This window comes from Cyphomyrmex costatus, unplaced genomic scaffold (genome assembly GCF_001594065.2).
Source record: "Cyphomyrmex costatus isolate MS0001 unplaced genomic scaffold, Ccosl1.0 scaffold474, whole genome shotgun sequence".
Lineage (NCBI taxonomy): Eukaryota > Metazoa > Arthropoda > Insecta > Hymenoptera > Formicidae > Cyphomyrmex > Cyphomyrmex costatus.
In genome coordinates, this window is record NW_017279009.1 from 657,852 (window position 1) to 680,083 (window position 22,232).

General features: G+C 42.8%; 4 protein-coding genes across 5 annotated transcripts; 3 read left to right on the forward strand and 1 right to left on the reverse strand.

Moving 5' to 3' along the window:
• The first annotated feature begins 7,400 nt into the window (after window positions 1-7,400).
• On the forward strand, window positions 7,401-10,810 carry LOC108777910 (tRNA:m(4)X modification enzyme TRM13 homolog). 2 transcript variants are annotated; one of them, XM_018544907.1, is made up of 6 exons: window positions 7,401-7,865; window positions 7,942-8,138; window positions 8,566-8,751; window positions 8,900-9,139; window positions 9,208-10,097; window positions 10,746-10,810. In XM_018544907.1, exons 1-5 carry the CDS (start codon window positions 7,717-7,719, stop codon window positions 9,639-9,641), a joined length of 1,206 nt encoding a protein of 401 aa, XP_018400409.1. In that variant the 5' UTR covers window positions 7,401-7,716; the 3' UTR covers window positions 9,642-10,097; window positions 10,746-10,810. The 2 variants fall into 2 exon arrangements, with proteins under 2 accessions (XP_018400409.1, XP_018400408.1); XM_018544906.1 differs by lacking the exons at window positions 7,401-7,865; window positions 10,746-10,810 and adding an exon at window positions 10,447-10,511 and having other exon boundaries at window positions 7,947-8,138.
• On the forward strand, window positions 10,434-10,945 carry wrm1 (wurmchen 1 transmembrane protein). Its single transcript, XM_018544838.1, has 2 exons — window positions 10,434-10,623; window positions 10,746-10,945. Exons 1-2 carry the CDS (start codon window positions 10,434-10,436, stop codon window positions 10,943-10,945), a joined length of 390 nt encoding a protein of 129 aa, XP_018400340.1.
• Window positions 10,946-10,954: 9 nt separating this feature from the next.
• On the forward strand, window positions 10,955-11,750 carry wrm2 (wurmchen 2 transmembrane micropeptide). The gene has a single exon (XM_018544908.1). The coding sequence runs from the start codon at window positions 11,316-11,318 to the stop codon at window positions 11,490-11,492; it is 177 nt and encodes a 58-aa protein (XP_018400410.1). The 5' UTR covers window positions 10,955-11,315; the 3' UTR covers window positions 11,493-11,750.
• Window positions 11,751-12,538: 788 nt separating this feature from the next.
• LOC108778048 (uncharacterized) lies at window positions 12,539-21,840 on the reverse strand. The gene is made up of 5 exons (XM_018545115.1): window positions 21,609-21,840; window positions 16,509-16,648; window positions 16,080-16,229; window positions 15,851-16,006; window positions 12,539-15,734 (listed from the first exon to the last, which is right to left on the reverse strand). Exons 2-5 carry the CDS (start codon window positions 16,645-16,647, stop codon window positions 15,700-15,702), a joined length of 480 nt encoding a protein of 159 aa, XP_018400617.1. The 5' UTR covers window position 16,648; window positions 21,609-21,840; the 3' UTR covers window positions 12,539-15,699.
• Window positions 21,841-22,232: the final 392 nt, after the last annotated feature.

The following is a 22,232-nucleotide window of genomic DNA, read 5'->3' on the forward strand; positions in this document are numbered from 1 at the left end:
AACGCGAAACGACGGCAGCGCACATCTCTGGACCCTTAGAAAATTATTTTTCTTTCAAAATCACCGTTCTCCCGTCGATCCGCTGCCGCGCTTCGTAAACTCATTAGGCGGCCCTTGTTCCCGCCATCGTTAATTGAGTGCCGAGGTGAGACGAACGACACGGAATTATCATTCGAATCCTTCTTGTTAAGCATCCTCTCCCCTTTTTCATTCTCTCTCTCCCTTTCCTCTCTCCATTTTACTTGCATTTTTGCGTTCTCTCTGTTTTTCTTTCTTGAGAATTCATTTTCGAAATAGTATAATCAATTAACCCCTTCTGGGATGTCACTTCGAAGGCAACCTGTAAATGACTCAATCTTACTGGTGATTGAGGGATTTTTGGAATTTTGTAATTTGATCGCTGATGATTATCTCCAAAGAGAATCGAAACGTTCGATGATGTAATCTTCCTTTATTAAAGCGATAAAAGTTTTTATCCTATAATTCATGTGCATTTTTAACCGCGCTGTACTTTCATTAGCATTATTTTTGCCTTATCATTGATATCAATTAAGTCTCTCGCATACAAGACAAAATCCTTTCGCTGCAGCTATGTCGACACAATCGAATCAAATTTTATCGTAATCACAATTACGTTACAAAGTTTCATCTAGCGCAGAAGTAATCGATGTCGTTCTCGAGAAGAGAATACAGCTCAATTATTCCTCTCCCCTCTCTCTCTCTCTCTCTCTCTCTCTCTCTCTCTCTCTCTCTCTCTCTCTCTCTCTATTAGCGAAATCTACATTATGCATTTATTGTTAAAGTGAATCAACAGGGTTGTCTAAAGAAACACGTTTGCCAGTAACACACAACGTTACAATAAGTCTAACTTTCTATCGAAAGAGCGTCGTCGATCCTTCGTCGAGATTTGACTTAACGATTCCTTTTCGTCGCGGTTCTTAAATACTCGATATTCGCCCGTCGAGCACTTTGAAGAGTAAACGCGTGCTACTGGCACGCGAACTGGCATCCGTTGCGCATACCTATATACGGTTAGTGACAAAACTCGCGGCGAGCAAGAAATGACATTGGCATTGTTGCAACGGCGTGCTCGAAGCTCAAAGTACAACGGATTCAGAGGCGGAATGAGTTTCGGCGCGAAATGTGTATCATAAGAGCAAAGTCGCCCTGTTGCTCGTTTCATTCGTCAAATACTCTCATTTCAAATGACGATTCTCGCGCGCGCATTGCCACAATCTCCGATTGAGCGTCGCTCGCACTTAGAAAGCTCGCACCGTTGTGTCGTGATTCGTATACGCGAGCGAAATGCTTACGGGTCATAACGATCCAACGGTTCGCCGTTAGAGAATCGCGAATCTGACACGCCGGATTGCGGGAACAATCGCTAGTCGACGCCGCCAAGGATCGAAGTCGATTTCACGACTCTGCAGGCGACGACGCGCCGACGGAGACGGTGAGAAGCGGCATATGCAGAAGTGTACATGTAGATTGGGCAAGAAGTCGCGCTGAAAAGATTATGTCAAGGATGCACAAACTCTTTCGGCTCGGATAAAAGACAATGGCGCTTGTCACAGATCGATCAAACGCTTCGATCACAGACGCACGTACAACTTCCAAACAAAAAAAAATTACTCTCTAAATTTTTTGAAGTAGATTCTACTCCAAGAAATTTAAATTGTACATTACTCGGATATATAAATTAGCAGAAATTTGTGTAAATTGTACTGAGAGATATTTATACGAATCGGACTAAACTTGTATATTCGAACATGTAATCGGGGAACAAATTTATTCAACTGATTTTTGTTTCTTTTCGTTGGCACGTGCGCGTGTCGGACTGGGGTTTGTGCATCGTTGAATTGTGTAATTTAATCTTGTACATAGGGTACATTTTGTATATTGTTAAAAGTTTGTGTGATATAAATGGTTATGTATTTACTATCGAGCGCGAACGGCGAACGGGGCATCCGCGCGTTTATCCCACGGACGATCGGCCGATATACGCGACGTGCCATGGTTTTCCGTGGTCCTGCATCGTCGAGTGCGGTAACGTCGACGACGGAATACATTACTTACGAAACGTCGGTTTCGCATCGATCCGAAGTTTCGCTCGGCGCCAATAAGTCGAATTGTCCCGTCTCGAATGTACATAACGTTAAATTTGGCATCGTCTGATTTTTTTTTTATCTCTCCTTCATTTATTCGTTCATTTAACATTTCGTTATTGCACGCGATCTCGCGAAGTCGTTGAAACGCGGCGATTGCGCTAAAGTCTAATTTACAATATGCTCCTTCCTCTTCGATTCTCGCTTTTTACCACTCTGTTCACTTCTTGTCTCTTGTCCAATTTCTTTGTTTTCTGAGATGAGCGTTGATGAACTTCGGAAGAGACAAGAAAAGAAGGGAAAAGGCGCGAGATAAGTAGGCGAAAATCACGCTTTTTCGGAAGCAAGGAACACATTGTATGGATTAGACTTAAGTATAGATTCGCTGTTCCGAGTGACGTGGCGAGAAGCAACGTTGAAGGACAATACGCGTATACCGAAGCGCGTGATCTCGTCACGGGATCTCGGTCGTGAATGAAATTGCGACGCGGCGCGTGCTGCGTACCGCACCCGGCAACGCACTCGACGGACCCGGAAGCGATCGGCGCGAGGAGAGAGCACGGAAAGTCCCTCCGCCCCATCCCGCCCGGCAGAATGGCACGCGTGCGGACCGCGACCCCGGTCCCGCGCGCGCGTCTATAGTTAATTTTGTTATTTCATTAATCTCGGACTCTTCGTAATCGGGACCCGACATCTGTATGTGGTTTCGCGGCCTCTTGTAAAATACAATTACACCCACATGGAACACACACGCGCATACACACAATCGTACGCGAACACGATTTATTAATTAATAAAAATCACAAGTTTTTAGAAAACGGGGAAATCCCCACCCGTTGTCATTGATTTCCCCAATCCCATCGTAATCCCGCGATTCTCTTTCAGGACTACTACTACTACTACTACTACTGCGTGTTCAACAAAGTCGCGGTGGTGTGCGACGATGGCGTATCGAACAGACGGAGCAGACGCAACGTTAAAATTCCCATTACAATCGTGAGGGTAAGAAGAGAAGAGGAGAGTACGCGGTTAATTTGGTTAGCATTAAACGGAAGGGGAAATCGATCACGAAACCATTCCTTACCGCCCGCTCCCAAGTGGCTGAATTAATTCGAATGATTCGAATGTTTCGTTTCGGCGCGAGGCCGGTTTTCAGCCGACTCTCCGCAGAGCGATGAGAGACCCGACATTCTCCAGTCGGATAGGTATTTAACGGACGTACACGTGTCCGACCATATTGCGTTTGTGTCGTTCGATAAATAGGTGGCTAAGCAACTCCAACGGAAACCCGTGTTAATTAACGTTGAGTTTCAGGACTGATTTACGTGGCGTCTAATTAGCGGGCCTGCCGGCGACGTAGTAGGCATTTTGATTGGCCGCTCCGCGAATAGAACGCGGTCCGATTGGCCTTGCCGGCGTGTCGTATCGATTGTTTTCGTTTCTTCTCCTCCTCCTCTTTCTCCACTGCTCGTCCCATGCTTCTCTTTTTGTTTCTTCTTAAAAACAAAAGCCGAATAGATGCGCCAAAGCGCGCTCCCGAAACGAGAAATGGAGAAATGCTTCCGCAGACCGCAATGCAACGACCGATCACGAACGGTGAATCATGAGGCAATGTCCATAGTCCGTTCTTATTTCAAGACACTATGAAATTAGTGTCTTAAAACGCTAATACAATTCTCTGATTGGTACATGACATCTTACACAGTAAAATATATTTTAGATTTGTGTTTAAAAAAGTCCACTCGAGTTCTTATCGCAAAATTTTGTGTCGAATTTTTAGTATACTTGAGTGTTAATTTAACGTAATACTTTATTTGAATATTTTATGTTAAATTGATATTCAACATTTTTTAGCGTTACAGCAACAATTTTTTAAGTAAATAAACAAAGAACAAAAGTAACGTTTTTAAAACGAAAATTCGAAGATAAATGACTAAGATAATTAAAAAGTATTAAGTTGACGTGTATTAAAAAATTAATTTAATTTTTTAACGAAGAAATATGACTGCCTACGAATTGTGTCAGTGTTACATTTTTTGTGTTAATTTGTTACATAATATTTATGTTACTTTCTAACATATTCATCTTGTGTTCAATTAACACAGAAATTTTATGCATCATTTGGGACATGTGAAATGCGTTAAATTTAACACAAATTTTCCACAATTCTGGGTAAGATTGTATTACTAAATGTAAGTCGACTGTAAATACTGGCCATCGTGAATCTCGTTTTTAATAGAAAAACATGAAAAAATAAAGAAAAAGCGCCTGGATGATTCATTTTTTTGCAACTTTCAAAGGTTTCGATTTTTTTCGTTAATCCGGATCGTAACTTTTTTTCCGTAACCGACAAGCATAACCGCAAGACGGTTCGTTACGTGAAAGTGAAAGAGAGGGAAACCTCTCCTCGCTAATTAAACCGCTCGCGTTACGTCCTAATCTTTTATTTGCCGGTCGTCTTGCAAGCGTATCAATTAAATCCGAGGTCAAACGGGCGCGGTTACCAGCGTGCATCACGTGCGCAGTTGTACACGCGTCTGTTAATTATATGAGCGTGTCACTGACGTAATCCGTGTAGAGGTTCTTTCGGTGCTTATTTTTCTGCTCCTCCTGTGGATCGAGTCGCGCGCGCGATTATCGCGGGAACGTTAACGAGACCTTTCGCGACGCGGCGAGAAAAATTCGTATAGCTGCTAATTCCGATGCTGAAAACAACAATGGGGACGATACAACTTACAATCGCGATCTTGAATACGATCGCGAGGGCGACGCGATGCATTTTGAAACGTCAAGCGTGTGCAGTTTCTTGAAGTTTTGCGGCAATTAACAGTCGACGGCGAATAACAAACTGAATTTAATTAATTGCATAACTGCGAGCGGAGGCGGTCCCCACCGTCTGCCCCTTGCCCCTTTTCTCCGGTACCGCCACCCAACCCCTACACACTTCTAATCGAAGCGGGGTACATATTGTTGCACCCGTTGCGCTCTACCCCTCATCATCCCCACCGGCAATTAATTATAGCATTCCAGGTTAGCCCGGGAATTAATTACGTCCAGAAGTTGGACGCTGGCGAGGGGATCGTTAGAAATCGTCCTTCGTTAGAGTTAGGTGGGCACGGGTCCAGGTAATTATTGATGGCCTCCTATCAGCTCGCTCATTGTGCCGATAACGACGCGCGAATCGAATTTAAGGGACCCGGGCAAGAAAAGATCACACTTCGGATTTTTTTTCAGGCAACTCGTATAACAAATGTTGCAATATATGCAAGCGTTCTCCTGGGATTAATTTCTTTATCTTACTCGAGCCATAGAAAAACTAACAATAAAATGTAAGCGGTAACCGAATTGACCAATCACTTCCTTTGAACATCCTTATAGGACATTTCTTGGAGAATTGTGTTGTGTTTTTGTATTTCTGAACTGTGTACTTCCATTGAAGACGCTTCTTCACCGTTTGTGTCTTACTGCTCACGTTTTCCGATGTGCCACCCTGCGGCTTTGTCAACAAGATCGCGAGCTAGGGCTTTATTCGTTCGAGACAATTTTCTGAATCTCAAAACGCGAAAGGAAGATCAGCGAATAAAGCGCGACCGAGGCGATTAACCGCACTTCTACGCAGCGAATAAACAAAGCGTAATCTGTGTGCTTCACTAGACGTCTCCGTTGATGATGACGCGGACCACTTGTTCATCTACTCCTTAATCCCTTCTGCTTGTTAACATCGCGCTGTGCTCTCCGCTTGCGGAATATTGCCGGGGAGAGACAAAAAGGGGATCGTTAGCGCTTGCGGCTGTGAAATACGGGCATACGTGTTTCGAGCGGAGCGTGAGCCCCGTGGGTATTTCGGATAGCATCCAACTTTCAATTCGACGTATAGTTTTTTTTTCAAAATCTGCATTACACCGTCCTCTCTGTAATCGGGAAACGAATAAAGGATCATTTCACCGTTAACGTGTCGTGGTCCTAAGATTCTTTCGAGGCATCCGCATCGTGCGAAATCGCCGATAATGAGCCGTATTCGCGAGAGAGAGCAACAGGTTTAAAGAATAGATTAATTTATAGACCGCAGTCCCGTCGGTTAAACGTGTTAATGAGGGCGAGCGACGTGATGTCACGTCATTACATGACGACGTTACGCGAGTTGTACAAGAGCGTCAAATTTCTTTCTCGGTACAGACACATCGCCGCGCGTGACGGACGGCGGGGTGAAAAAAAATAAAGCGAAGAAGGAAAGTAGGGGGGAAAGAGAGAAAGAGAGAGAGAGAGAGAGAGAGAGAGAAGGATCCCGCGCGCGCGGTGAGACAGACGAGGGGTTGCGCGCGCGAGGGTGGATCGGTTGACACACTGGCGAGGCAATTATTATTGTGAGTGGTTGGCGACGGGACTCCGATGATATTTTATTTAAGAAACAATCGGGTAATAGCTCGCTTCAAGAGGATAGATAACGCCGCGAGCGCGGAGCCAGCCGGAGAGGCCGCAACCGGGGGAGGGGGGGAGAGGAGGAGGGGTCGGACGGGCGGGAGGCAGAAAGATGAGGGGAGGCAAAAGGTGAACTTTGAGACGGGCTTGGTATATCGGGGTAAGCTCTACATTAGCGAATTACCCGTGCGCTCGCGCGCTCTCGCGCGGGTCCCTCGGCGCGCGGTGAACGATATAAATATACCAGAGTAATTCGGAAATATTGTTCGAAAGGATTCTGTAAAAAATTTGTAAAGGAAACCGGTGCACTGCCCCGGCCCTGCGCTGCCCTCAGCGAAATATATCTAATTAAGTTTGGCGCGGCTAAATTTGTAGGTCTCGCGCGTGGCGCACTTTTGGGAGAATCGGTTTTTTCGAATTTCTGATCGCGTTCAAGGACAAGACGGAAAAGAGTCTCAAAGGGGTTACTGAAAACGCATAACAAGATCGCGACAGATTACAATAAATCGCTATTTATTTTATTCTTTCTGTACTCACGTGAATGAGATTACGGCGTTTGAGATTACGAGTCCGAGGGCTTGCGAGTGGAATCCACGAGTTCGAAATCCATGCGATGCGTGATTGTGCTTGCAACGCCCTCGTTGGGAACGCTGATCGGAACTAATCGTGATTTATTTCTGAGAAAAGTGAACGGTGGCGTCATCTAACAGTGGACAAGTATAGTTATCGAATTTACGTCACTTTGCGCTTTATTGGTAATTCTAACCTGCGATGGAATCTTTCCGAACGGCTTTTCGGAAGGAGTATATTTGGTCTGATCAAAGCGCGAAGGTGAAAAAATAATGCGACACTATATACAGGTACGTAATCAAGAAGATGGGCAAAGTAATATTTGAACAAGGTAAAAATAGCAAGGCTCACATAATTTCATGGAGAAAGGTTAAAGGTTATATTTATCACCCAGTGGAATATAATGTAAGAACTGGGTCGAGGAAAAATGTCGAACGCGATGCCGGGATTCGAACCGAGGCCTTGTAGTAGTAGTTCGTGTTAGCAAGTCGCCGTATATTGCCGCGGAGCCCACACAGCAGACAGGAGAATCTAGCGTATTTCTTACAATAACATGACATAACAAAGCCCTCCCTCCCCCCCTTATAAGTGGAAAAGTATCCAAGAAATTTTTCCTGCGGATATGATGGACGGTAGCCACTGTATGCATTTTATTGAGCGTAAGAAACGATTTTGTCGCATGACGGTGCGAAAAGGATGTCAATACTGCGGCGAGCATCAACAGGACGTCACGGGGAACGAGAGAGTGCCATGTCCGTTGGATCCCACACAGCAAGTATTCATTAAATTCGTTGTATTCTAACGCAAGATGATCTAGCGCGATATCAGGATATTTGTCTTCTTCCAGCACGTGCTACAAATCCAAGCTGACAAAGCACTTGAGCGTGTGCAACTTCAAGCAGAGGCTGGACATGCAGCCCGCGTTCGTTATCGAAGGAACAAACTTGGATAATGAGACTATTGCGGCGCCGCCGCGCGTGCCGCTGTCGCAGCTGGACGAATCCGTCGTAGGAATGGTGATAAGGAAGATTCATGCTGCCTACGGTACGATTAAATCATCTACATTCAGGCCTCAGAGCGATGTAACAATTTACATTTACATGTATATCAAAGTAAAGTATATAAACTGTTTTAAGTATCAGCTATGTAAACAGTTTATGACGAAGAACAATTTGTGTTCTCTGTTGACATTAACTTTCATCTCGTTTATATATTTTCATTTATCAATATTATAATCAGCTATATTAACAGTCGCAAAATTTAATTCTTTTAATAATAATTTGTATGTTTTACACATTTCTCATATTATTTAAATGTAGAGAATTCATGTGAACTTAACGTAAACAGTACAAAAATATTTTATGTAAACGTAATTTTTTTTAAATATATGTCACACTGTCGAGAATAATTTGATTTAATTAGAAAATGAATTCCTTTTTCATTTTTACTATATATGTTGTATCTCGTTTAGATGAGCTACCAGAGTTTTCCCAGGCGATTCTGAGACACAATGTGCTCGAAGACAAATTAAATGATGAAACCAGTGGCAGTAAAGTTAGAAAGCACTTGCTCCAAACTGCATCTTTGCTAGGGCATCTGGAGCAAGCTGGTCTTGTGCAAGATGATACTTGTTTCATTGAATTTGGAGCTGGAAAAGGTATATTTCGGTTGTAATGAAAATTCTCGGGTTCTCTTGAATTTTTTATTTTGATAAAAAAATTTCGTTTCTGTCTGTCGAACAATTCATTACTATTTTAAGTGAGTTACGTTGTACAATGTACTAAATAAAGCCGTACTTTAAACAGCTCGGTTAACATATTGGTTGGGGCAGATTATAAAGGACAAGTCCAACTCTTGCATCTTATTAGTCGATCGTTCTAGTCATCGGCACAAAAGCGACAATAAGCTTAAGAAAGAGGAAAGACGCCTCACAGTGACAAGGATACGCGCTGATATCGCTGATCTGCAGCTGAATCAAATCTCGGAGATCCAGCCGATCAAGTACAAGGTCGGCATAGCAAAGCATCTCTGTGGAACGGCCACTGGTACACTCATTTTTGTCGTTATATATGTTCCATTTTTGTCTTATATTACAATCGACAACGTATTTCAGACTTGGCGATACGTTGCTTGGTAAAGTCGATGAACAGCGAACCTAAGATCGATGTATGCGGTCTAATCGTTGCATTTTGTTGTCATCATAAATGCGAGTACTCGTCGTACGTGGGCAGGAAGTATTTGCAACAATGTGGTTTTACCGTGGACGAATTTTCTATTCTATGCAGCATAGTCAGTTGGGCGACTTGTGGCTGTCGTTCAAAGAGCGACGTTAATTCGTCAAGTGATGCCACATCAGAGACTGTCAACGGATTTTCGAAATCAGACGAACGCGAAGTTATCGGGCGCAAAGCTAAAGCACTATTGAATTGGGGTCGTTTGGTCTTTTTGGAGAGCGTTGGATTTCAGGCTGAGCTACTTTACTACACTTCCACCGACGTCTCGTTAGAAAATATGTGCATTGTAGCTACTCGAGAACATTCGTCGTAATTGCAATATGTTGTTGAATTTACTGTTAACTTGTACGTTGTCTTAAAAATCAGTCTCATTTTTTTATAATAAATTACATATTTACATAAATTTGAATCTTGTTCAATGTGTCGATAACGCGGAGGTTGGCTGTTACCGTTTGTCGATTACCGCTGTTTTTATTTTCCATCTCAGTCGGTACGGTCGATTTTCGACTTACCGACACGTTTAATTGAATGACGGGTTGAAGTAGTACGCAAGTCACAAATACTCTCCCCCACTGAACGAGATGCCCCGCCCAATACGAGTGATCTAACACCGTTCAAACATTCCAGAGTACGTTCGATGTGGAGTTGTTTCAACCACTTGCTCGTTTTCTCGTCGCCCAGCTTCCAGGGTACCCCGCTTTACCGCCAAGTGAGATTGGTATCGACGGCACGTAGAGAGGAGAAAAAAAAAGAAGGAACCGCCATTGAGGTATGCATAATCGTGAATAGGACGCGCGTGACCCGTTGAATTTATACGTAAGCACGTACAGTACACACACCTTCTTTTGACCTACATCAGTATCTATTTTTACCTGCCTGCGCGTATACTTGTGCGTAGTAAAGATTGCCGATAACGATTCATCAATCGGTGTGTACGCGAGGTTGACAAAGTTGTGTATACACATCCTATGTAGCACGCCGCGCCGAGCCACGCCACGCCACGCCTGATAGCTTGCGACATTCTTACACACTGCACTTACAGAACTTCTCTCTTTCCTTTTTTTTTCAGAAAATAAGCGAGTAACGTGGCCGTTAACATTGTGACATGTCTATTCTAGACGACCGCGAAGAATACTTGAAGAATCCGTATTTTAAGGAACATTTGTACGGCGACTTCACTCCGTTCTATGTCACGATCGCTCTCTGCACCGTCCTGGGCGTATTCCTGTTTGTTTTGAACATCGTGTTCTGTTGGTGCTCGCGACACCGTGAATATTGGCAGGACCGCAATTCCGGTGAGTTAAATACTCGTCCAGTCTGTACGTAAGACCACCTCACGTAGTTTCTTTTTACGGGCGCGCGCGACTTATACAGTTTCTCTTATTTTTTAATAGCGTATTGTCCTGTTGGGGTTTAGGCAATAGGTGGATCCAGCCTCTATGGACTGTATTACCGCATAAAACACCGCCGCTTGATCTCAGCGAGTTAGAGCCTGGTCGCATCAAGTATCCTCAAGTGAGGCACGAGATTGTCCATTATCACGATCCGGAGTCTCAGGATACCACGCCGCAGCCGCAGGAGTACATGGAAATGCACAAACGCGAGAGTGAGATCTAAAGTAGCTGGCAGCATCAACCAGAGCAGTGTTGGAAAGTGGTAGTAACACTCACGCTTAAGAATACGTTCAAAGTCAAAGAGTTTAATTGGATCCAATAGAGTCTAATTAACCCTCTGCAACCAGTTAATTGCATTGTGAAGCCTCTGACTTGGCTACTGTACACTGAAACTTTTACCATCAACATTGTTCCCATAGATATATATTGACCTGCTTTTACATATATTAAAAGAATTATTTTATATTTTTTTATAAAATCAATTATATAATTTAAAAATTGAAACACCAGAGCGACTTGCTTCGCGAGTTCAATAATTGCACACGGCACTAGTTGCAAATAGACTATCTCAGGCAGCATAAGAATATCTTATCATGGGCTTGCACGTTTTCTGGCCAGCTACGGCCTGCCTGACTCTCTTTGTAGTTTGCATTATAATCGTGATGTTGAAGTACGGCACACGTCTTTGCAAATTACGACACGAGCCGTTGCCATCCGACCAAGAATGGGAAGGCAAAGCCTATTCCAGAAAACTATCCGCCTCCATTTAATGAAAATATCACTATCTCGAAAATATACTCAAATCGCACAGCTTTTTCATTTAAAAAATATATAAATGAAACTGCCGATTGGTATCTTTATTGGCGTAAATTAAACGTAAATAACTATTTTTAACTGCTTTTTCTATGACACGTTTTGTATGTAGACACAATATTGCATCTACACAATATTGGTCATGTAAGTTAAATGACTTGACATCCGTCCATTTACTATGTATTTGTACTAATATATTTTTTATTAATATAAACTCGTCTCTTTCGAAAATTAGTGCAATTCCTAAGGAATTTGAATAAAATAGAATTATATCTAAATTAGAGCAAGCGTTGAAAGAGAATTTTATATGTCCGTCCACATATCTCTTTGATTTTATTAAATGTATTATTGTTCGAATAATTTTAATATCGATAATTGAGCACATTTTTTGTAATTTTTATATCGATACATTTTACGAATAAAACACATACCATGAAAATCTCGAAGATTCTTTTACAAAATTATGCAAACCCCGATCGACGCAATATCAACGAATTACACCGTGTATATATAATATTTTACTTTTATTGACAACATTGGATTTTTGTTACATGTGTAATGGTTACACAATTATTTCAATAAGTAAGTAGATGCATTATACAATTTTTATAGTAGTTTGTAAAGAAAATTACCAGTTTCATCGAGCTACAGTACATCCAAAATTCAGGAGCTATTCTAAGCTATACGATCTGAATGACGAAACTGTCGATGATGAAGCAACCGCGCAATCAGCGATTTATACAAATAACATTCAACAATTATTTATTTAAATCGTTGAGCGGCAGTTATCGATTCGTGTAACAAATTGACATCTTTGGAAAATGTACAATCGAATTTGTTTAATCTTAACGAAATACGTAGAAAATTTTTAACGATTTGTTATTACCAATGAAAATGGGCAAAGCAGCCTATTACAATTTCTATAGTTGCACTAACGAGATTAAACCATCAACAAGATCGACGATTATGAAACTCAACGGTCCGTAATTAGAAGGATGATTTGTATGTCTCTAATTATTTTAATTCTAACGAATAAAGTTTTGAACGATTCTCTTATTATAATATCTAGAATATCTATGATTTATATATATTCCGTAGGTAGGAGATGCAGTGCACGCAGATAGCAAAAGATGGTCCCGGAAGGAACTATCGAGAGGGATTTTCCAGAGCAGAATTAATTAAAGACGGAAATGAAAATTGTACTGTAATCTTTCTTGACAATATCGGAGCGCAGGTTTTGCCGATTTGCATTCAGAATTTCATTCACGACTTGTGAAAAACTTGGACAGTCAGGGAGAGAAATCCGCTTCAAAGTTTCTCCAAAGGAACACGGACATTTGCTATCGACGTACGCATTTTCCATGAAACATCCTGTAGTTTTATCGAAGGATCTGAAAAATTAGTCTCTAAGTTTACTGATGTGTCTTTCTATCATGCTATGTTACAATGCGATTAAAACATGGAGAGCTTTCTGCGAGCTCCACACAGAGAAGTCAAGCACAAGACTCGTTACATCTATCTTACATTGCCGAGATAACTGCGCATGACCCGCATTCGGATGTTTCAGAATTCGCAATCCTGCATCACGATTGTTAAGAGCGTAAGATTCCTATGAAAACTAAGAGGCATGCAAAAACTCGCGCATTTCATAAAAAGTGTAGCGCTTTTATAGAGGATCTCTCTTTGTTGAGAGGAAAAGCGCGCGAGTGATCTCCGTAGATCGCGCGTGCAATTAACACGCATTGTAAAATAGATATAACGTTCGTAGGAGACACACATTGAATGCTTTCGCACGTAACGAGTCCGCTTCCGTGGTGTGTCCCTGCGATACGGACTGGTCTCAGTGCGGAACACAGCTTCGACAATTCGAGGTGGAGGGAACGACGAATGTGTCCGGTCGAGCCGAATTCACCGAATGGAGGATCAGTGGGGAGGACAGTAATTAGCGAAGAGTCCATAAAACGGAGATAACGCTATCCTAGTTTATCAATAAGATTCGCTTCACGCGTAATGATGATATGCTGTAATACGGGAGCTAGAACTAGGCGCTTGATGATGACGCGCGCGCGATTCCGCGCGTACGGCGTCCACAGGGTTCTTGTTAGATGAAGGTCCTGGAGGTCCTCGGAATCCGACGCGTGGAAGAAGTCGCCATTAATCTCGACGTTCGTTCGACTTTCGGAGCTGAAGGACCGACGAGCCTTCATCGCGTGTATCGGAGATATAGATGGAGATTAGGAAGAGATACCTTCAAAATATTTTTTTTGTATGTGAAAAACACTCTCTCCCCGGATCTCACCTACCCCTATATGCATTCTTCTTGCGAGACATTTCCGCACGGCGCGACCGCACTCGCGTGTTATATCAAACGCGCGAACAGCTTAAACTTCCTGTCGACGAGCCCTCCGGTTATACATCTAGACTTAAAAACGAATTACAATCTTGTGTATGCAGGGAGGAGGGATTTGATTTTTGTAACGTCAAAAAGATATCCAGTGATCTATCTCTCTTTTTCTCTTTTACTCTCTTTCGTGCACGCGCGAGCGTGCATGTTTGACGAGACGACGAGTTATTTCAGTTTGATTTTCATGCTCATTGGCGAGTTTCCACATATTTGCCAGTTATCACTTGATACAATATTATTATAACGTTAATTGCGAATATTAACATCGGAAGTGACAACGTCCTGCCGAGAGGAGCGCGGAGGATTCCGAATAAATTCATTAGGCTCGCGCGAACATTCTGTGCTAAATAATATAATATATTTCCGCATATTATTTTAATTCTCTCGACAAATGTTATTTTGATGTATTTCGTTTGATCGTTCGTTCATTTTGATTTCATAATTTTTGATTCATCATGACCATTTTGAATAAGCCACGTAGAACGGATGCTTTTCTTGCTCGAGCGCATCCTCGTTTAAACCGATGAACCTTCGCGACGGCGTAATAATTGTCGGAATATCTCGCGCGTGTTACATTATACAGGACACAGTTACTTTGAACACCGAACATTGTATATTTATGTGACAATCGAATGAAAGCTGTTTAATATGACAAATATTGTACATGATTTTAAGTGGATCAGCAGCTAAGCCAAATGGGGGTCGCTGCTGCTTCTTGTGATAAACAATAATATTAATAATATTAATAATAATAATATAATATCGCTGCGGGAAGACGAGAGAACAACTTTGGCGGATGATCGTATCCTCTGCGAACCTCCAAAATGGCGGCTGCTGCTAGTCAGGGAGCTCTACGATGTATGCTACGCTTATTAATCAAACAACCAGTGATGCAGATTTTGCAAGAACACGCTAAGAAAGCTAACTCCTGAATCCTTACAGATCTTTAAAATATCCGAATTCAAGTCATGAAAAAATCTCACATCACTACAGAGATGCGAGTGTCAAATTCGCAAAAATTCAATGCACAAACTGCATCACTACATGTCTTAGACGATCGGCCCTGTACAGCTTTCGTCATCTCGAACATGTTACGTATCGGTTCTCAATCGATTCTTCGGTTGATTGCGCAGTTTAACCCTCCAAGATCTCGCCATCGTCCATTTTTAGAATACGTTTATGCGATCAATAGTTCCTCTACAGGGGAACTCGTTGCAAATTATGTCAATGGGTTAGATAGAAGAGTCTCTTCGACAAGCATACGCTTACGAACATGATATTTTCCACACAAACTCGGATCTATTATTAGGTGTAACCAATCCAATATGTTTACTATGAAATTGAAATTGTCCAAACATTTAAGCTAAAATTTATGCGCAACGCGTACACCTGATATAAATTACTAATTAATAATAATTAATGGCACAAGGAAACCCTGAAAGGGTTAATAACCGAGTTACTGCCGAGAACAGATGTGATCACCGAAACGTATGTACTATCCCGTAATTATTAACAGTAATTAATCGACGGCAGCGCACTTTGAAAACGATTTACAGTTACGCGTCTGCGTCCAAAATGTAGATGATTCCTAGGCAGTATATATGATAAACATTCCGATCGACGATCGATCCAAATTTGCTCTGCCTGGCAATTAATTAGCGATAGGAAAAGGGATCGAAAGAAAGTGGGGGATCGTAGAGATGAAAGTGCGCTTTCGTTGCCCGATTAGAAGAAATGATTGGAGATTGTGTGGCGGATAATTACTGCTTGCCCGATTTCTTGTTCGATCGATCACCTGCAAACAAAAAAAAAACAAACAAAGGCTCGCGCTTGCCGTGCACAAATTTTCTTCACCCCACGAGTTACCACGACGAATCAATCGATCGAACGAGAGATATTACTGGGTATTACCTTTGGCAGACTTCTTGGTGTTGGTTTCTGGTTTACACCTCTTGGTGAGCCGTCGCGTCTTCTCGCAGGATGTATCGCTGTTCGCTTTCAAATTATCGACTCTCGTCATTACCTGATTCACGCATACGTTCCACGTACCTTTCTCGTATCGACATGCTACGATCAACAATCGAATTAAAATACATTCTCTTCTTTCGCTTCTTGCGACGATGCATTAATCGTGACTCACCTTTCTTACACTTCTTCTGTATAATCTTGGTCTGTTCGCAGGACTTATCGCCCTTCTTAAGGCTCAGAGTGCGTGACCGCGTGTTGGTATTTGAGTCGCATTCCGACCATTGACCCTTTACGTATCTGCACGACGAAGAGCTGCCGGATGCTGCGTCAGCAAATGCGAAACGTCAATAGAAACAATTGGACGTAACGTCGATCAAGCGAATAGAGAGAGAGAGAGAGAGAGAGAGAGAGAGAGAGAGAGAGAGAGAGAGAGGAGGGAGACCGGGGGAGACTTTTAAGGTCGACAGGGACCGACTTCTAATTACGTCATTTATATACGTATGTTACAATATATATATAGATGGTCTATATTCGCGACCGTTCGATAAAATAACGTCACGAGGGAAGGGGTAATGGATTAATTACAGAAAGAAGCACTCACTTCGTTCCTTAGTACCGCGTACTGTCCGCACAAGCACCTCCTTGTCATCCTCCTCCCACAGATCAGCTTCCGCTCGCGCATTCGTAAGAATCATCAACAAGGCGACGGCCACGAGAGCCAAACTCCAACACAGCTTCATTCTGTTGAAAAGAAAAGAAAAGAGAACGCTTCATCAAGCACTCTTAATTACAGTTTTAAGTTAATTATACACAAAAGTAGATTCGCGCGGCACTAGAAGCGGATTGTTACGACATCGATAAATATGTATTTTTTTACAAACACATCGAGATTGTAGGTCTGATAATTTCGCAATATCAACAACCTCTCGATCTAAACCAATAGATTAATTATTGTGATGATTTTAACGACGGTAAATTACCGAACCGAGAAACGTATAAGCTTCTCGCAGCAACGCGCTATGATTTTTTTCTTTTTTATGTGCATTCGGGCTTCGTTCTCGCGAGGTAGTCGGCGAAGCGAAGACTTCTTTATGCTGGATTTCACGCTGACGTTAATTAAAGCCAGTCCAGCGTCAATCTCTATTAAAGCGGCCCGTCATTGCCGATAACTCGTGATCCACGTCACGAGGCACCGACAGGCCGGCACAAAGGAAGAAGCGCCACGACGTCGACGTCGAATTCGCGGAATCCTAGTCGATGCGGTTATTAAACTTTTCGGGGCGATGCGCTCCGTTCTCGTTACAATTCGTCGCGATCTCTCGCGATAGTGGCAAGTGGTCCTTAACGACAACCGCGAAAGATAATTAACCCCGGTCGTAGCATCGTTCTGCAAATGGGATCACTAAAAATAAAATCTTACGTCATCGCGACTCATTCGCATTTTAATCCTTAGCACTGGATAGTTTGTATGCGGTCGTGGCGGTTAAGTGCCGTTCTCGTTTCAACAATCTCATCTGCGTTTCTACGATAACCGCGGAAACTCCTCAACGATTTTGATAACGATAATTCTCAAACGTTGCAGCGTATTAAAGTCTATGCATTCAAACAGTTAGGTCTCGTTGTTGCAGCTTTCTAGTTATAAATTAATCATATACACTGGAAAAGTTTTGTTGCCTTAATTAGAATTCTGGCAGATTTAATCAGAAAAGAGGAAGAGAGAGAGAGAGAGAGAGAGAAGTACAAACTAGACTTATAGTTAAAGCTTGAAAACAATTTAGTCAAGATAGCTAAACATTCAATTTTACAACAACACCAGAATTCTGATTGGTATGATCAAAATTCGTTTTGTTTGTGCTTCTCGTTGATACAACTAGAATACTTTTTACAATGTAACATTAGTAGGTACTTCGAATTTGCTGTAACGTTAACAATAACGTTTTGAAATCCATTTTGATATCTCTGCAAATCCAACGAAAAGAGATCGGTCTGCACGTCAGTCCTGTTCAGTCCAGCGTGCGGAAGCCGAAGATTGATTTATTGGAGGGTGCGCGGTGATACGAACGCATAAACGATTGGCTCAAGGTCTCTCCTTAGATCGATGCCATCATTTCGCACACGATTGGAGGTGATACGCCTCTGACGACGATGAATCAGGCGACCACCAAGGCCGTGGGACTAATTAATCATCAGCGATAGTAGGACGAGTGTCGCGCGTTTCTATGATGATGATGATGGATTATTCTCTATGTAATGTAATGGAATTCATGAATAAGCAGCGGCATAATCTCAGCTGCTCCGCTCTAAATCTGAGAAATGTATTCAAGATTCAAAGACGAATCTCTCACGAGTTGCGGAGAGACCGCAGACTTCAAAAGCTTCCAAGATCCCAAGACTCCAACTCGATTCTAAGATCAGGAACAGAGAGAGAGAGAGAGAGAGAGAGAGAGAGAGAGAGAGAAATGGCGGAGCTGTGACGTGTGTCAAATATGGTTCAAAGACCCTGAGATACACAGATAGAGTAAAATGCAAGTCCGAGAATAGAACGTAGGAGGAGAATCTAGAAAAGAAATCAAAGAATGTATAATCTATTAAAAGAACGCGAATGTGCGAGAGTCCACAGAACTTGCGAGACGACGCGTTTCGCTCCGACCGTGCGTTTTGCTGCACGCATCTTTCCAGTCATTCCGGCTATTAGCCGACATTGAGACAATCAGCACTCGTCAGCAATCTTGTTGGACCACCGGTCGACCGGCTGACTCTTCTCCCCACGCGAATCTCCGCTTATATTCGAACAATTCGTAGAGAAAATCGTCCGCGGCGGCGCGCTCGGATTGACGGAATTGACAAAATTATCATCGCATCAGAAACGGCCGGACGCGAATGAGACGGCGAGCGGAAGTTGCCTTGTTCAAGTTCGTCGTCGGACCTATTGTCGTCGGTCCAGCAACGTTCTGATACAAAGTGGGCAAGAGAAAGAGAGAGAGAGAGAGAGAGAAAACGAGATGCGAAAAAAGATGCGGAACGAGAGAGAAAAAAGGAGAAGAGAGATATCGAATAGATAATATGCCGTCGAATATAGACAGGGGACACGCGGTCAACATGTCCGAGAGTAAGGGGACGTTGGCCGATGTCCAGATATACTCTCTCCGTGTATCCAACTTGCGAACACGAGTACATCAACTCTTATTTTTCCTTTTCTGCGCGCATAGGTGTTTCTATAGTCTCAATCCTAGAAAGAAATAGATCTTTATTTTCGACGAATCAAATCGGAAAAGCGCAAGTGGATGCGGATGCTCGATAAAAATTAAGAAGCCTGTGAGCGTAAAGTGTTCATTTCTTCACTTGAACACGGAGAGAGTATATCAGATACAAATGCCTTAACACTCAAAGAGTATACGCATATCGTGAAGAATGTAAGGCTTCAGAAAGAATGTAAATGCATTAAAATATATGCTAAGACATTTGTATCTGTTGTATACCTGATAAACAGGTGTGACTCTGACTGATCGTGTGCTCGTGTAGAGAGACTGAGATAAAAAAATCACGTCAAAGTGTCATGTAGCTGATAGAGTATCGCGCGTTGCTGAAAAATATGATACCGTAGAAATGAGCGTTCGAGGAATGTAAGAGAGAACGCGCGTTCAATTCATCAACAAAAATTTATCAATAGAAAAAAGAATAATACGTCTTGCAGATAAAGCACGAAGCTGTTATGCATACGATATAAAAGATAAGAAAATTGACGACACGAATTATAAGCTCGAAAACAGACGGTCGAAAAGTACGTGATTCACGTCATTGTCATTTAAGACGTGTTATATCAAGGTGCAAGTACTAGACTTTTTCTCTATCGTGAGTTAATTTTAATAATTAAATCTTCGAACCGCAAACAAATTCCTCGTGCGAAATTCAAAATTTTGTTGGTGCGAAAACTTTTATTTCTATAGAAATAATCCTATAAGAATGTGTGGTGTGTGTACGTTTCTCAGAATTTCGGAAGACTTTGCTGTGACTATCGCTCTCCTCGGGATCCTCATCTTTCCAGAAAGTTTAGAAACTTTCAGTACCTTAGAACTTGGATTGTTTTCAAACTCGTACAAGAGCGCAGGAGAATAGAAGGGGCGAGTTTTTAACTCCGATTTCACGGACTTTTATGTACGTTCTGTTACGCTGTAGAAATTTATCGTGAAAAGCGTTGATTGTTGATTTCTCAATCAACGCAACAGGGCACAACAAAATGAAAATGATTTATGTAAGTTGCACACAAATAGCCCGCCCTTCGACCTTTCTTTTGTCCTCTTCTCCTCCACCGGCGGACTCTATACAGGCCGATCAAAAAACAATATACAAACAATTCACCGTATATTTTACCGGGGTCATTCGCGTTACCTCTTCATCCGTCTGCTGCACAACTTGATCTGGACTTTTTTTATTTACCTCCAGTATGTATATGGTAAAGTAGGGCGGAGTTGACTTGGTCTGGTATTCGAGAGGTGTGTGTGTGTGTATGCGTGCGTGGAGCGGCTGCAAAATCCCAGAAAGCAAGAAACTAGACGTCGCGTCGCCTAGAAACAAGCTCTATCTCTCGACCTCTGTGCCCGCTTACCATTGCGCCCGCGCGACACAACTTATAAATAGCTTGAAAATGAAGGGTTAAAAGGTTACGGCTTGTCTGCCGCAGCCCTAAAAAACCTTGCACCGTTTTACAGACCCACGCGTCGGTCACGCGGCTGTAGGAGTAACGAGGCCGAATTAGTTGTCATTTCGCGCTTCTCGGCCCGCGCTGCCCGAGATTGCTATACTCGCTGCGATTTTGCCATTTCCGAAACGCGAAGGTGGTCCCCGACGAGAATGCGCAATTTCTTCTGCCTACGCTGAAAAAAAGTACAGCAAACGGAAACGTAAAATTCTCAGGTTTCTGTGCGAGCAATAATATTTCACCGACTTACAATCAACACGGCGCTCATTGTTATCAGTCGCTCGGATTTATTGATGCGTAGACTCGAAGTCTTATCAATTTTTTAAAATCCAGCTCTATATCATTCGGTTTTCGAAATCAATCTTGTGTTTATAAAAGACTCTTGACCATTTTAGATAGTCTGCAATACTATAAGTTACTTTTATAGTTATTTAATGGCCATGTAAACTTTGAAGGCCATATCCATAAAAAAATCACGGAAAGTCGGATAAGATTTCTGACTCTAAAATTGGGCCTTAAAAATTGGGTCATGCCAAATCAAACAGAGGAAGATAAAGAAAGCTCAATTCAAGATACGGAGCAAGAGCGATAGTATACGAGGGGCGCAAGCGGATACTCTGAAAGAGCATTGATCGTCGTTGCGTGGCAGACACGCGCGTACGGTAGGAAAAGCCGCTTTTAATTTCTGGTCCCTCGGTCCTCCTCGACGGTATCAACCGTGCGCGCTGTGGGAGCTGGACCAGCGACAGAGCGCAAAAAATTCTCGGAGCTCCGTCAGAGAAGAGCGACGAGAATCAGGGGCGGGTCTCCGCTCCGCTCCACTCGTTCGCGGAAAATCGATCAGCAACGCCGGGCGGCGGCGGTAGCGTTCCGTTCTCTCATTCTCTCTCTCTCTCTTTCTCTCTCATTCTCTCTTTCTCTCTCTCTCTCATTCTCTCTCCCTCCTCTCCTCTCTCAATCTCTTTTTTTTCTTTCTCTTCCTCTCTCGCGCAAAAAACTCACCTGCCACAAGGATACCAAGTAGAGGATCAAGCTTGATTGACTTTCTAATTGTATTTCCGGTTGGTGTAATTATCCGCCTAAGTAGCTGCAGATACGCTCAACGGATAGATGCTGCGGACAGGAGACCCGCTTACTCCGTAACGCGGCTGCGTGATGCACCGTAATCAGCGCGTCGGATGAAGTGCGGATCTCGATGTTCCGTATGCCTTCTAAGCGTTGCGATGCCTGGACACCGTTGACTGCTACTACTACGTGTTGCTACCGTCACTGGTACTGCCGCTATCGCCGCCGACCGGAGTCATCCCCCTCCCCGAGTCAGTCCGGAGTCCGGCATCCCTCAGGCGCCATGCATATCCTCCCCGCTCCAGCCACCAATGTTTCCCCTTCTTCATCGCCGTCACCATGGTGATCATCCCTCCTAGAAAAGAGAAAGGCGACTGGATAAATAGAAATAGAACTATATGGAGAATCGTACAGGACGTTTCAAAATGAAATTAGAGCCTAATTACTGAGTCTTCATGAGTTGAAAATTAAAACTTCTGCACACTGACGTTGAAGAATAAATGGACACCAAGTTTACTTTCGCCGCATGTAATCTCTAACTTATAACTGAAATAAACAATT

Excerpts from the sequence above, each read along its gene's own strand:
- LOC108778048 (XM_018545115.1), bottom strand. The coding sequence starts at position 16,647 with ATGAAGCTGTGTTGGAGTTTGGCTCTCGTGGCCGTCGCCTTGTTGATG. Across the intron at positions 16,007-16,079 it reads ACAGAAGAAGTGTAAGAAAG|CATGTCGATACGAGAAAGGT; the intron begins GTGAGTCACGAT and ends TGTTGATCGTAG. Across the intron at positions 15,735-15,850 it reads CACCAAGAAGTCTGCCAAAG|GTGATCGATCGAACAAGAAA; the intron begins GTAATACCCAGT and ends TTTTGTTTGCAG.
- LOC108777910 (XM_018544907.1), top strand. The coding sequence starts at position 7,717 with ATGATGGACGGTAGCCACTGTATGCATTTTATTGAGCGTAAGAAACGA. Across the intron at positions 7,866-7,941 it reads TGTCCGTTGGATCCCACACA|CACGTGCTACAAATCCAAGC; the intron begins GCAAGTATTCAT and ends GTCTTCTTCCAG. Across the intron at positions 9,140-9,207 it reads TCTCTGTGGAACGGCCACTG|ACTTGGCGATACGTTGCTTG; the intron begins GTACACTCATTT and ends AACGTATTTCAG.
- wrm1 (XM_018544838.1), top strand. The coding sequence starts at position 10,434 with ATGTCTATTCTAGACGACCGCGAAGAATACTTGAAGAATCCGTATTTT. Across the intron at positions 10,624-10,745 it reads TTGGCAGGACCGCAATTCCG|GCAATAGGTGGATCCAGCCT; the intron begins GTGAGTTAAATA and ends GTTGGGGTTTAG.
- wrm2 (XM_018544908.1), top strand. The coding sequence starts at position 11,316 with ATGGGCTTGCACGTTTTCTGGCCAGCTACGGCCTGCCTGACTCTCTTT.